Consider the following 13,331-nt stretch of genomic DNA (forward strand, 5'->3'; position numbering starts at 1 on the left):
GAGCTAAGGGGAGACTTTGCTGTCAATTACGATTGATACGTTTTTCTTTACAATCGTAAAGCTGATATTTTCCGAAACTATCTAAAATAAAAAAAAATCGTAAGTTAGAAAACATTTATTATTAAAAATATTTAAAAAAACACCTGTAAACATTTCACCATAATTGCACTTAAAATAATAAATTAGTCAGTAAGAACAAAAATGTAGATTTTTGTCTTATACCTAGATATTATTATTACTAACAAGTGTATAAAAAATAACAAAATAGTAAAACAAATAATCTCCACCATTTATATATTATCACCATAGATATGTATTATCACATATTATTATTAGAGTAAAATAAACAATTTAGTAAGTTTATAGTTTGGACTGCAGCGCCTTACTCTCGATCGACTTGCTTTTATATCGCCACACGTCCTGCGAAACAAAGAAAAATAATATTATATACCATTTTATTTACACTAGCTTGATATTTTAGCATTAATGATATTCATTATTATAAATATATACTATGCCATAGTAATTATATTACACGGAGCCATTTTTTTAATTTACAGACTAGCGCTTGGCTGCAATCAGACCTGCTAACAAGTGATGATGCAGCCTAAGATGGCTAGAAGTTAACTTAATCACTCTTGACTAGAAAGTACCCATATTAAACGTGGTAGGGAAAACGGATGCCGGAAGGGCGTTTCATATCCTAGCGGTTCGGATTAGAAACGAGGAAGCAAATCGCTTCGTACGTGTCCGAGGAATTTCAACCTGTTTTACCCTGCGCGGAGTCTTGCATGTCGATGTAGTGGCAATCCTCCTGTGTGTGTGTGCGTGTGTGTATGTGTTTGTGTGTCTCACCGTGAAGTTGAGTGCGAAGCCCCGCCTCTTGGCCTCGGCCTCCACCTCGGCCGCGAGCGCGCGCTGCACGGAGCCCTGCTCGGCGTCCGACGTCTGCACGTCGATGTAATGGCAACCCTCGTGCGCGTAGTGCGCCGTCAGAGCTTTGCGGTAACCCTGCCCCAGACATGATATTCAATAAAGTTATAGGACTTCGTCTGTGGTGGCGTTTGCTGGAGCGCGTGTTGTGCCTTTTTGGAGTGTTTTTTGTTAGAAGTGGCCGGTTTTTGTGTTCTGCTGGTGTTTATTGGTGGTGGAACCAGGTGGAACTGACTGGATAGCGCTCTAAAGGGGCGCCGCGTGTATGTCGGCGGGCGCCGGCACAGACGAAGTCTATACTTATACATATAGTTTCCCTAACTTGTAAATAACTACAAACTTGACATTGGCTAATCAGTGTAAAGCCAGACGAGAAAGAAAAAAAAAGTCATAGTTCATTGGAGACTCTCAGGCATACCGATTTCCTCAGATGTTTTCCTTCAACATCAAAGCAAGTGATATTTAAGTGCTTAAAACTCACATAATCCTGTAAAGTTAAAGGTGCGAGATGTAACCCCGTACCCGCTGAACAGGAGACCGACGTCTCAAGTCCTAATCAACGCTCGTACTTTACGCAAAGGCCACATTTAAGGCATAGCAGGTACTAGCTTTTGCAAACAACTTCGTTCCCGTGGATATATAGGTTTTAAAAATCCCGTGGAAACTCATTGATTTTCCGGGATAAAAAGTAGCCTATGTGTTAATCCAGGGTATAATTTATCTCCGTTACAAATTTCAGCCAAATATGTCCAGTAGTTTTTGCGTGAAAGAGTAACAAACATTCATACATACATATACGTACAAACTTTCACGTATCTAATAATAGTAGGTTAGGGTAGTATAATATTAGTACTTCTGAATAACGTAGCCGTCTAATGGTGAAGTAATAAATTAAAATCGGTCCAGTAATTTCCAGAGTTTATCAATAACAAACATACAAATCTTTTCTCTTTTATTAGTATAGATAGTTGGACGGACGAACTTACCCTTGTGGTGTTGGGGCCTGATCCGTGCACCAGCAGCGGGTGGAAGAACACCGTGTCTCCTGGACTCATCTCCAGCTGCGCGCGAGGCTCCTCCGACGCCGCGGGGTCCAGGATTCCGTGGTACATCTTGTTAGAGTCCTAGACAGACAGATATGTTACCAAAATCGATGTTGTTGTAGTCTTGTGGGAGGCTTCGGCCGTGGCTAGTCACCACCCTACCGGCTAACTGTGCCGCCAAGCCCAGCAAGATTTAGCGTTCGGCACGATACCGTGTAGAAACCAAACGAGTATGGGTTTAATGAAAACTGTCGTACCCCTTCCAGGTTAGCCCACTTCTTAGACTGCATCATCACTTACTACCAGGTGAGATTGCAGTCAAGGGTTAACTTGTATGTGAATAAAAATCATAACCCTTCCTTTCGGCTTTTGCCGTAGGTCGGGTATTAAAAAATGAAACCTTCTTCAGACCTTGTTTTTTTTACACGACTGCCAAAAAAAGGGATTGTAATGTTTTCGGGATTTATGCATGTCTATGTCAGTTTCTTTATTCCACCATAACTTCTGAAATCTGAATGCTTGAACAGATTTGAAATGGAATGTAAGTGGTACGGTTCAAATGCTTACATCATCCTGAGTGAATTTTTTATATTTCCAGTCCAGATCATGTAAGTGACCTCTGTCGATTTTTAAAGATTTCTAAATGCTTTAGCGATTTTGATAAAAATCAAATGGCAGCATTCTTCTATTTCTCCCCAACTCTCAAGTTGATCTATGTCAAAGTAATTATGTGGGCCGATCCCGGCGGCACTGCAATGCCGGGCCGACCCGTGACGGGAGTGGAGCGAGCCCCGAACATCCCGTCGAGTTACAAAAATCAGTTTAATATACTGGTCCCGCAGTGCGGGAACTTTCAGATATTAAGCTGAAAAGAACAGATACTACACTTTGATCTTAGCCAAAAGGCCGAGAAGCGATGCCGCGGCCTCGTCGCGCGCTCGCGTGCTTCCGCGCGACGCGACCTCCGCAGCGCGAGCGCGAACTGCGCGCGATCGGGGCGGCGACATCTGGCGGATGTTACGCACACCTCGTCGTGCTTGGCTCGTTCCGCGTCCGTCGTGAACGAGTTCTCCACTACGCGACGTAGTTCGTATCGTTGCCACATTTGCCCCAGGCAGCGCAATTCAGTGAAGTTCTAAAAGGGCGGGTTTTAATTGATAAAGATCATCATTTAAAACCCGATCTGAATCACAACGTTTTTTATTTCGTCAATAACTTCATTTTAAATCATTTTTCAAAGGATCAAGGATACATCAAGGATTGCTAACGAATATTTTATAGTTTTATTATTCTTCTGTAGACTTCTTTGACTTGAGATGCAGTTAGAACTTCACTGACGTCATGCTAAACAGATTTATGTTTTTCACCTTATTCGTTGCCAACGTCCATACCATGTTGAATACACCGGTTCTCGTCCGATCACCGAAGTTAAGCAACATCGGGCGCGGTCAGTACTTGGATGGGTGACCGCCTGGGAACACCGCGTGATGTTGGCTTTTTTATAAGTTATTTTTAACCGACTTCAAAAAAGAAAGAGGTTCTCAATTCGTCGAAATACATCGAATTCGTCGTTTAGGTACATAAAAACCGGCCAAATGAGGGTTCCGTACTCAGGTAATTTTTCCGACATTTTACACGTTATGCATAAGAATAAATAAAAATCTGTTTCAGAATATACAGGTAAAGCCCTTTTATATGATACCCCACTTGGTATAGTTATCTTACTTTGAAAATTAAAACATACTTATTTTAATTTTTTTTAACGATGTAACCATAAACTCACGGTTTTCGGATTTATTCCTTTACTTGTGCTATAAGACCTACGTACCTGCCTTTCACGATTCTTGGGCAACGGGAAGTACCCTATATGTTTTCTTGACAGACGCGACGGACGACACAGACAGACAACAAAGTGATCCTATAAGGGTTCCGTTTTTCCTTTTAAGGTACGGAACCCTAAAAAATCTAAGTATGTAGGTACTTAATACTTATTATTCAAGTACATAATAAAATTATTATATCAGTTCGTTTGGTTCTAATAGTATATAATCACTTTACATTCTACTCTAGTCCATCTGTTCCGATGACAAATAGTAGGTACGCAGTGTGATAGTATGTGATATTATTATGTAAATTGATGTAATGTAATGTAAACATGTAAATTTTAACAAAAAAAAAAAACACTAAGAAACTTCATTAAAAAAGCCAACATCACGCGGTGTTCCCAGGCGGTCACCCATCCAAGTACTGACCGCGCCCGATGTTGCTTAACTTCGGTGATCGGACGAGAACCGGTGTATTCAACATGGTATGGACGTTGGCAACGAATAAGGTGAAAAACATAAATCTGTTTAGCATGACGTCAGTGAAGTTCTAACTGCATCTCAAGTCAAAAAAGTCTACAGAAGAATAATAAAACTATAAAATATTCGTTAGCAATCCTTGATGTATCCTTGATCCTTTGAAAAATGATTTAAAATGAAATTATTGACGAAATAAAAAACGTTGTGATTCAGATCGGGTTTTAAATGATGATCTTTATCAATTAAAACCCGCCCTTTTAGAACTTCACTGAATTGCGCTGCCTGGGGCAAATGTGGCAACGATACGAACTACGTCGCGTAGTGGAGAACTCGTTCTCGACGGACGCGGAACGAGCCAAGCACGACGAGGTGTGCGTAACATCCGCCAGATGTCGCCGCCCCGATCGCGCGCAGTTCGCGCTCGCGCTGCGGAGGTCGCGTCGCGCGGAAGCACGCGAGCGCGCGACGAGGCCGCGGCATCGCTTCTCGGCCTTTTGGCTAAGATCAAAGTGTAGTATCTGTTCTTTTCAGCTTAATATCTGAAAGTTCCCGCACTGCGGGACCAGTATATTAAACTGATTTTTGTAACTCGACGGGATGTTCGGGGCTCGCTCCACTCCCGTCACGGGTCGGCCCGGCATTGCAGTGCCGCCGGGATCGGCCCACATAATTACTTTGACACAGACCAACTTGAGAGTTCGGGAGAAATAGGAGAATGCTGCCATTTAGATTTTTATCAAAATCGCTGTGGCACCCTGAAACCTTTATAAATCGAATTAACTTAATTAAACACATTTTTGTTTCAAATATGCATAAAATTCAACTTACAGGCAAGTTTCCGTGCGGATACAGGATGTTCCGTTTATGCGACTTGGGTAGAACGTAGAGGCAGCCATTTTCTACCGTGACGTCATCTATAGCAGTCCACACTCCGATGATTTTCTCCGCAGGACGGAACGGGAAATAGTAGAGATCCTGGAATTTTGAAAACATGAGCATTAATCGAGCAAATCGCACTTGAGCGGAGCACATAGTTCGAAATATTGATAGATAGATAGAGTTGGGGTTCCAAGGCGCAAGAATGGCGATTTCGCACCGCAAAACGCAGCGTTGGAAGACCCCCAGGGCCCTTACTAGGTGGGCAGACGACATCAAACGAGCCGCACGGAGCCGCTGGATTCAGGCGGCGCAAGACCGTGGCGTGTGGAAGTCCCTACAAGAGACCTATGACCAGCACTGGGCATCTACTCGTTTGATGAATGATGATGTATTTAAAATTATATTAAGTAAAGGTTGCCTTAAAGCTGTTAGTTTTGCAATTTTGTAATTTTTTACATGGTTTATTTACGCACGAAGTTGCCTTATTAGGCCTAAAATAGGTTGTTAACGAGTCCGCTAGGTACTAAGTAATTAAGATAAATTATTATCATAATAATACCACAAGGTTATCTGGTCTCGAGGTTATGATGAGAAGTATGATGTCATTGACTCAAAAATTCGGTCAAGAGCGAGTCGGAGTCGCACACGGAGGGTTCTGTGCCGTCGTACAAGAAATAAAAATAACTTTTATGGAGGCCATTTTGAATTTCTTATTTATTTGTTGTTATAGCGGCAAATTTTCACATTCTGTGAAAATTTTAACTCTCTACCTACTGTTCACGAGATACAGCCCGCTTACAGACAGATGGATGGACAGATGGAAAGCGGAAGCTTAGTAATAGGTCCCACTAGCAACTTTCGGGTACAGAACTCTAAAAAGTAATAGGTACTCACTCAGCAGTAACAAAGGTTTTTTTCTCATATTACGTGGTTTTTACCACGCGGGGTGATTCGCTGACTCAGTGCTCAATGCTGAATGATAGCCACCAAGCTTATTTGACATTCACTGTTAATCCATTGAAGGTTCTCCTTCACCTTTCTACTATTGTAAAGCAAGCCATCGTCAAGGTCTGCATTCGTAAGAAGTCGAAATTCCACGGACTAGGATATGGAACACCTTTGCAGCATCAGTGTTCTTCTCCAATTGTTATATTCAAGAGTGAATAGTCATCTTCTAGACAAACGCGCTCCATTTGGCTGCATTACCACTTGCCAGCAGGTATGATTGCGACCAAGCGCTAGTCTTTTAAATAAATAAAAAACGGGTTTTTACCAAAAAATGTTCTAATATCACTGAGTGAAACAGCAATGTAGAACCAACCAATGTCAAATGAGCTTATGGCTGAACACTAAGTAAGGGAATCGGCCCGCAGAAGTGAGCCTGGTGAAGTGGATAAATAACCTGGTGAGGCAGGTATTGTTACCTGGTGAGGTGGGTAATATAACCTGGTGAGGCAGGTAATGTTACCTGGTGGGGCGGGTGTCGTACGCTGCCGGGTGGCTTGTTGATGAGCATGCTGTTGCTAACACGGAGGGGTTCGCCAATGAGCTGAGCCACCACGTGCAACAAGCGAGGGTGCTCGGTGTATGTTGAAAACACCTCGTCAAAATGGATGTCTGAAACCTGTTCAAAATCTATGAATATATTAAATAATATGTCTTCATAGAAATATATATTGTATTGTAGATATGTCTGATTAACATATCAATGTACAGCTCAAACCACTGGGTCTGAAAATTAGAGATATTTTATATTGTAGTGTGTTAGTGTGTTATTGTAGTGTATTTAAACTAATATTAAACAAACCATCGTTCAAACAAGACGTGTTTCAATATCATACCTCAATATAGGTTCTTATAACTTAGAATTATAAGAAAGAATAAGAATTATCCCTTATTAGAAAGGATTTTGCGAAATTCCGATAAGGTTGTCAAAACCTTAACCACTATACATCACACAATCACATTAATATTACAAAGGTGAAATATGGATTGTTACCTTATTTATGAGATCTTCACCTTTAACTCCCTTAGGGATGAGGCTCGGCTCCTTGACAACGGTCATGGCTCCTCTGGCCACCACACCATTGCATATCTTTATGAATCTTTGCCTGAAATAAACATAATTAAGATTTAATCACATTTATAATATGCTTTTCCTTTTTAATAATTCAATGATTCAAGTACAACAAACCGGCCAAGTGCCAAGTAGGACTTGCAGACAAAGGGTTCAGTACCATTGTACATACAGTGACAAATTTATTTATTTGCATTCATGTCTATAATACTAAAAAAAATTATAATATTACAACATGAAGCCCCGTCAGGGCGCTGCAAAGTAATTAAATATAAATAAAATGTCACGTACTTATATAAAAATAAAAAATTAAAAAAATGTTATGGAAATTCCTAACTAATTATGTCCTATTAATTATATTATTAGTCAATCTTAAAAACAGTATCAATATTTTTTTTATATATCGTGTTATTGAGGTCTATTCTTTCAAAAATTCTTTCACTCTGTAGAAACATTTTTGTACTAGCCATTTAGGTTTGCGCCCTCCAGTATAATCACCTATGGACGGGTGCAAACCTACCTTTGTCACTGACTCTACAAGAAATAACACTTCTTTTATGGGGTGTCACCACAAATTCATGGTTTCCACATGTTTGTCTTTATTTGTGTTTTAACACATTGCTATCTGCTAAATTACACAATTTTAGGTCAACTGGAAGATCTCCATCAGTTTTGATGCCCTTGACTGGTCTTCACAGACAGACATACAGGCAGACAGACCCAGTTTCCACAGGATATTAAAAACAAAATCCACATGGACGAAGTTGCAGGCATTAACTAGTAAGATTAACTTACTCACTTGCATCCATACAAACAGGTAAAGTCAATAAGTCCTTTAATCACCAAGTAACCATTGTCTTCATAGAACTGGCGTTCAGCTGCAGATACCGTATATGTTTCAGGCATTTCTGATCCCATCTGCATGCTGAAATGTATAATTAACGGTTAAAGTAATAATGTATCAATTATTACTATTAGCATGAAAAGTTCTTTCTACTAGTTATTACTTACTTGGACATCAAACCTTGGTAAATACATATAAAACATGAAAACCTTCTAGAAACAAGTCACATATATACCTACACTATTTAGTACTTAATAAAAACGTAGAAACAAGAAAACCAAACCAATTAAATCACAAACCATGTCGCAGACCTTGAAAATTGACTGAACATTTTTTCTTCTATAGGTATAAAATACAAAATAGGAGTAGTGCGTACCTTTCTTATAACAGTATACTTGATTCACACACTTATATATTTATTATTTCTAGTTTAGTTATGTATGTTCTTATTATAATATTTTCTTATCAAAATTGGCGAAACCACGATAAAAGCAAACCACTTGTTTGCTTGCACTTTGCTTGTTTTGACTTTTGTTTGTTTACAAGGTTGACTTTGACAGTTGACACATGAAAGTGTTTCCACTTACGATTTTGGATTTACCCTAATTTCTGTAAGAATTCGCCCTAAATTACACTAATTTCTTTTCAAATATAATGTACCCTAATTTATGGAGCATAACAAGTAGTTTATGTTAAATAATATTTCACAACATTATTCCGCATTTTTGATATCATTTCGCGCCCCTAAGTCTTGTGCTGAAAAAGTGTTAATGTTAAATATTTTCAAATGCCTTTCTATCATACAGTCTAATAAAATATAATTCATACCTAAATACTTACTAATAATAATTAATCCTAATTTAGTCGTAGTCCTAATAATATCATTATGCTCTTAATTATTATGTGAAAGTTTAAATATTTGCACTCCTTTTCACCTCACCGAAACCGATTTGGCTTTTGGAATCGAGTCTGAAGATAGCTTATGGCCTGACTTAACACAGACTACTTTTTAACTCAGAAAAGGCTTCAATTGGGATTTGAAAAAGTTATATGTTCGTACGGACTAAATCACAGGCCTCATCTAGCAATATCTATAAAATATGCCATTATTCTACAATACTTACGGATTTTTTTTCTTTTCTACCTTTTTGAGCCTATCTGCTCTGAAAATCGATAAATATAATAAAAACAAAATACTTACAAAGTTAACATTGTGTAATTAGGTATACAAATACCCTTACCGCCTGAATTTCGATTTTATCCTAAATTATTCCTCATTTTAGGCATTTCGCCCTAAAATAGGGCGAAATTCATAGAAGTAGAAACACTGCTTTGCCTATACGGATCTGCCCGCGAAATTCAAATAAAGACAACTACACGTAGTTAGCCTTTATCACTAAAACTATTTTTTTAACTAGTTTTACGGCTTTGGGTTCGAGTGTTTAGAGCAAACGAAATTACATTACAAGCGAATATTGATATTAGTAGGTGTATTACAATGTCATTTGATGTGCTGTTTGGGTGCTGAGAACTTCCTTGTTTTACGCCCGATTACAGTTATTAAACAGGAGATAAACTCAGCACAAAGTGTTGTGGTTTGCATACTTTATCAGACAAAAAAGCTGTAAGCAGGTGGTACTCTCATATTTTTTAAACGAGATTACAGTGATGATTGAGTATGGGGCACCAGTAAAACAAATTATAGGTAACAACTACTCATAATATTATTTTATTCAAAATACGCTCGGTTTCGAATACGCCCCGACGAATAGAGGCACTTCAACCTTTTTATCTACAATCATGAACAGGAATGGTTTGTTGACATTGAACTGACGGGGGCCACTTCTGAACGAGAACTCCTCTTCGGTCACCGCGGCCGCGACCGTGCCTTCTTCGGTCACTTCTATGTCAGCTTTCTGAATAAAATTGGAGACGTATAGAGGGTAGTCGGATAAATTAGGAAACTGCGCTTTATCGCTGTCGAACATCGTCTTCAAGCCCATATCCTCTAACAATTCCTTCAAGTTGTTATGATCTGAAGTTATCTTAAATCGAGGGAAAGATACGGCCAGTTGAGTGGGTCCGACTTCATCAAATAGATTTTGTATAGTCTTCAAACTTACAAGTTTGAGCTTATCGATTACAGTGTACACGGACTCGTCTTTTAGTGGAAGAAAGACCAACATCGAATACCTCGCGCCGCTTCCGTACGGAATTTCCAGTATTTCTGCTTTTAATTTAGGTGCTTCCCTGTAGTTGAACGATGCGGTCACAAACATCGAATTAACCTGACCGACTTGAGCTCCTCTCTCGTTGTAGAAAGCTCCCACATCAGTGTTCTCGTAAGGGAATGGAGTTTTCCACGTGCCTTTGAAAAATATGGCATCGATTATAATTAAAAATACGTCTTCTAGATCTGCTGGGGACACAATTTCGTCTATCACTTCGTGCGTCGTGTAGCTCACGAAGTTGTTTATCCTTTGAGCAGCCGATTCGGCATCGTCGAACGCTCTGCTTTCGAAAGTGGCAGCTGCAGTCCTAATCTTCCTTTTGAACGATTCAAGGATCGGGACTTTGTCATCGACGAATATTGCCGAGCTTCTCTCCACGACTACATCGGTTTCATTGTTGACAGTGATGGACTTTGCGAGTTCCAAGTATTTGTAGTTGAAGCACTTAAGCTTATGTAGCTTGAGGACCTGCCTCATTTCGGCGAGGGTCGCGTCTGCAGCGCCCAGTGAGGTGCTCGACAGCAGGGTCCATGTCGATAGAGTGGAAGACACAAAATGAATCTCCTTCTCCTGAGCGAGTCTCGTCAATAGCTCTATCGAAAATTCATACACTGACCTTTTAAAACGCGGCTCTGCCGTTTCCAGTGTACATTGAGTGAGAACATAAGGAATGAATGCACTAAATAAAAGGAATAATATTTTCGCCATGTCGTTCGAGTCAATTGAATGAGCTTCGGGGACTGATAGCAAGTAAAAGCTGAATTGGAGGCGACGTTATCAGTTTGACCGACCACCGTGATAAAAAGGTTAGAGATCTGTTCCATTTGGAAACACCCGAGATCATAAATAAAAAAATATTTCGGGCTAAAATAATTTCATAATGATTTAAACTTATACATACTCAAACTTATATAACATTTTATACACATAGGTAATATTATATATACATACACCTTAATTTTCCAATTCATTGACTTTCCTGTTCGTATCGATTGAAAATATTCTTGTGAAAGATTTCGGCAGTGGCTGATTTTGCCTAATACTTACAAGAAAAATGACTTCCAAAACGTCAAAGCTGAAAGAGCCCAAGAGCTACTAAAGCTGAAAGATCTGCAACAGATGATTCGGAGAGATTCGGCCGAATCGATCGCATCGAAGTAAAGCTGATGACGTTGCGGCTTCACCACTGAAGGTATTCTCGTCTTGTAAAACTTCTTGTCGCCTCTAGAAAGGTATTGCCTAATTCCTAATCTATATGCAATCCCAATGAAGTAGCTTACTCGACGATTTTATAATATAGAAGCATTAATACCGCCCATGCTCTGGGATTGTTAATGACATGGCAACGTAGTACCTAACCAACACATTGTTATTATCAGACTGTGTGTATAAGAGGAAACTTATATATAGATTAATTGGATACATAGACGTACATATTAATTAATTATTATTAGAGTATGTTTTCCTCGAAACTGTTATTTGCTTCATAGTCTCATATTACAATTTCCTGTTAATTAAAAAGTGCTTTTAGCAATTTTACTAAGTATATTAATAACGCAATAAAGTTTAGAATTCTCTAGAATTATCCTCATATAGCCGTCAAACACCCTGACCCAAGTTTATCACTTCAATGTTATAAATATTGATCATGACATCAAATTTTAACTAAAATATAATAAGCCTTCAAAGAGTTAGTACAGTAATATCGCCAACGCGTAAACAAGTCGATTAACATAAAAGTGTATCAACAATAAAATCATATACTTGTTAAAATGGCAAAGCTTATCAAAATATTTTTGTTGATGTGTTTATTCACACTAGTTTTTGGAAGAAAATTTTACTGCAACCACGAAAACGCGTTAGCTTCCTTCAAGCGTCCCACGTATGAATTCTCCGTAAGATTTTTGGACAGGGTGGCTCAAGAGACTTACTACCACTTTGTATTCTCACCCTTATCCACTTGGCTTCAATTAATGTCCTTGGCCGAAGGAGCGAGAGGTTCGACGCAAAATGAAATATGGAAAGTGACAAGACACCATCGTATGAAATGTTTCAGACGAAAGTTCAGAGAAATTCTCAATTCGATGGACGAAGAATTGAGTTTTATGACGAAAAGGACTAATGTTATCGTCATCGACAAACTATTAGACGTGAAAGAATCCTTTATCGACGAAGTGAGGAAAACAAATACGACGAAGATTTTTTCATTAAACTTCAATAATCCTGCGCAAGCTGCTGCGAAAATAAATGAAGCTATTGATATGGACATGAACGATATTGATAGTGTATTTGATGCCAATGACTTTAATTTAACAGTTTTACTAATAACTGATACTGCTTACTTTAAAAGTGATTGGTTAAAACCTTTTAATCCAGTGTACACTTCAACGGAGACATTTTATTCGGAACAAAAAGTGGCTATCGGCAAAGTGAGGTTGATGCACCAAGAAGAAAACTTCAATTTGACTGAGGTGCCGCTTATTAATGCTAAAGTTTTAGAGTTACCATTTAACACGAGCAACAGAATCTCTATGCTTGTTTTCTTACCAATTGAAGGCACAGTGAATGATTTGTTTTATAATCTAAAGAATATACGGCTAACGACAATTTTCAATCTTTTCAAAGCGGAAGGAACGAAATTGGTGAAAGTTAAACTGCCTAGATTTAAAATAACATCCGAGTTGCGAAACATTCCAGAGCTGGTGTATGATATGGGTGTTAAAAGGATGTTTTACCCGGATTTGGCAGACTTCGGTGGTATAACTGATTATCCCCTGTATGCGTCACTGATGACCCAAATTGCTGACTTGGAAATTACAGAACAAAGTGCGCGAGCAAGTGTTATGCCTGACACTATACGGATACCTGAAGACGGCATGCAGACTTTTAGTGCAGACACGCCGTTTGCGTACCTAATTGTTGATAGACTTACTGAAACTATACTTTTCGGTGGAATGTATCGTCACCCTTCTATTTATTAAATAAATTAATGTATAAAATAAGACACGTGTTTCTCTTCAA

General features: G+C 38.9%; 3 protein-coding genes and 4 non-coding genes across 10 annotated transcripts; 3 read left to right on the plus strand and 4 right to left on the minus strand.

Moving 5' to 3' along the window:
• Positions 1–100: 100 nt before the first annotated feature.
• Positions 101–8,628, minus strand: LOC123865606 (probable phytanoyl-CoA dioxygenase). 4 transcript variants are annotated; one of them, XM_045906759.1, is made up of 8 exons: positions 8,456–8,628; positions 8,035–8,160; positions 7,158–7,269; positions 6,627–6,782; positions 5,108–5,254; positions 1,920–2,057; positions 856–1,011; positions 101–420 (listed from the first exon to the last, which is right to left on the minus strand). In XM_045906759.1, exons 2-8 carry the CDS (start codon positions 8,157–8,159, stop codon positions 361–363), a joined length of 894 nt encoding a protein of 297 aa, XP_045762715.1. In that variant the 5' UTR covers position 8,160; positions 8,456–8,628; the 3' UTR covers positions 101–360. The 4 variants fall into 4 exon arrangements, with proteins under 4 accessions (XP_045762715.1, XP_045762713.1, XP_045762712.1 ...); XM_045906757.1 differs by lacking the exon at positions 8,456–8,628 and adding an exon at positions 8,391–8,439; XM_045906756.1 differs by lacking the exon at positions 8,456–8,628 and adding an exon at positions 8,379–8,438.
• Positions 2,702–2,894, minus strand: LOC123865824. The gene has a single exon (XR_006796048.1). It is a non-coding gene; the product is annotated as a U2 spliceosomal RNA (small nuclear RNA).
• LOC123865833 lies at positions 3,354–3,472 on the plus strand. The gene has a single exon (XR_006796057.1). It is a non-coding gene; the product is annotated as a 5S ribosomal RNA (ribosomal RNA).
• On the minus strand, positions 4,180–4,298 carry LOC123865834. Its single transcript, XR_006796058.1, has one exon. It is a non-coding gene; the product is annotated as a 5S ribosomal RNA (ribosomal RNA).
• On the plus strand, positions 4,758–4,950 carry LOC123865825. Its single transcript, XR_006796049.1, has one exon. It is a non-coding gene; the product is annotated as a U2 spliceosomal RNA (small nuclear RNA).
• A 1,157-nt stretch (positions 8,629–9,785) lies between the features above and the next one.
• LOC123865604 (serine protease inhibitor-like) lies at positions 9,786–11,730 on the minus strand. The gene has a single exon (XM_045906755.1). The coding sequence runs from the start codon at positions 11,016–11,018 to the stop codon at positions 9,813–9,815; it is 1,206 nt and encodes a 401-aa protein (XP_045762711.1). The 5' UTR covers positions 11,019–11,730; the 3' UTR covers positions 9,786–9,812.
• Positions 11,731–11,953: 223 nt separating this feature from the next.
• Positions 11,954–13,310, plus strand: LOC123865603 (serine protease inhibitor 77Ba-like). Its single transcript, XM_045906754.1, has one exon. It carries the CDS (start codon positions 12,083–12,085, stop codon positions 13,289–13,291), a length of 1,209 nt encoding a protein of 402 aa, XP_045762710.1. The 5' UTR covers positions 11,954–12,082; the 3' UTR covers positions 13,292–13,310.
• Positions 13,311–13,331: the final 21 nt, after the last annotated feature.

The sequence above is a fragment of the Maniola jurtina genome, chromosome 5 (genome assembly GCF_905333055.1).
Source record: "Maniola jurtina chromosome 5, ilManJurt1.1, whole genome shotgun sequence".
In the NCBI taxonomy this organism is placed as follows: domain Eukaryota; kingdom Metazoa; phylum Arthropoda; class Insecta; order Lepidoptera; family Nymphalidae; genus Maniola; species Maniola jurtina.

Excerpts from the sequence above, each read along its gene's own strand:
- LOC123865604 (XM_045906755.1), bottom strand. The coding sequence starts at position 11,018 with ATGGCGAAAATATTATTCCTTTTATTTAGTGCATTCATTCCTTATGTT.
- LOC123865603 (XM_045906754.1), top strand. The coding sequence starts at position 12,083 with ATGGCAAAGCTTATCAAAATATTTTTGTTGATGTGTTTATTCACACTA.
- LOC123865606 (XM_045906756.1), bottom strand. The coding sequence starts at position 8,410 with ATGTTCAGTCAATTTTCAAGGTCTGCGACATG. Across the intron at positions 1,012-1,919 it reads CAGGCCCCAACACCACAAGG|GGTTACCGCAAAGCTCTGAC; the intron begins GTAAGTTCGTCC and ends TGTCTGGGGCAG. Across the intron at positions 421-855 it reads GCTTCGCACTCAACTTCACG|GACGTGTGGCGATATAAAAG; the intron begins GTGAGACACACA and ends TTTGTTTCGCAG.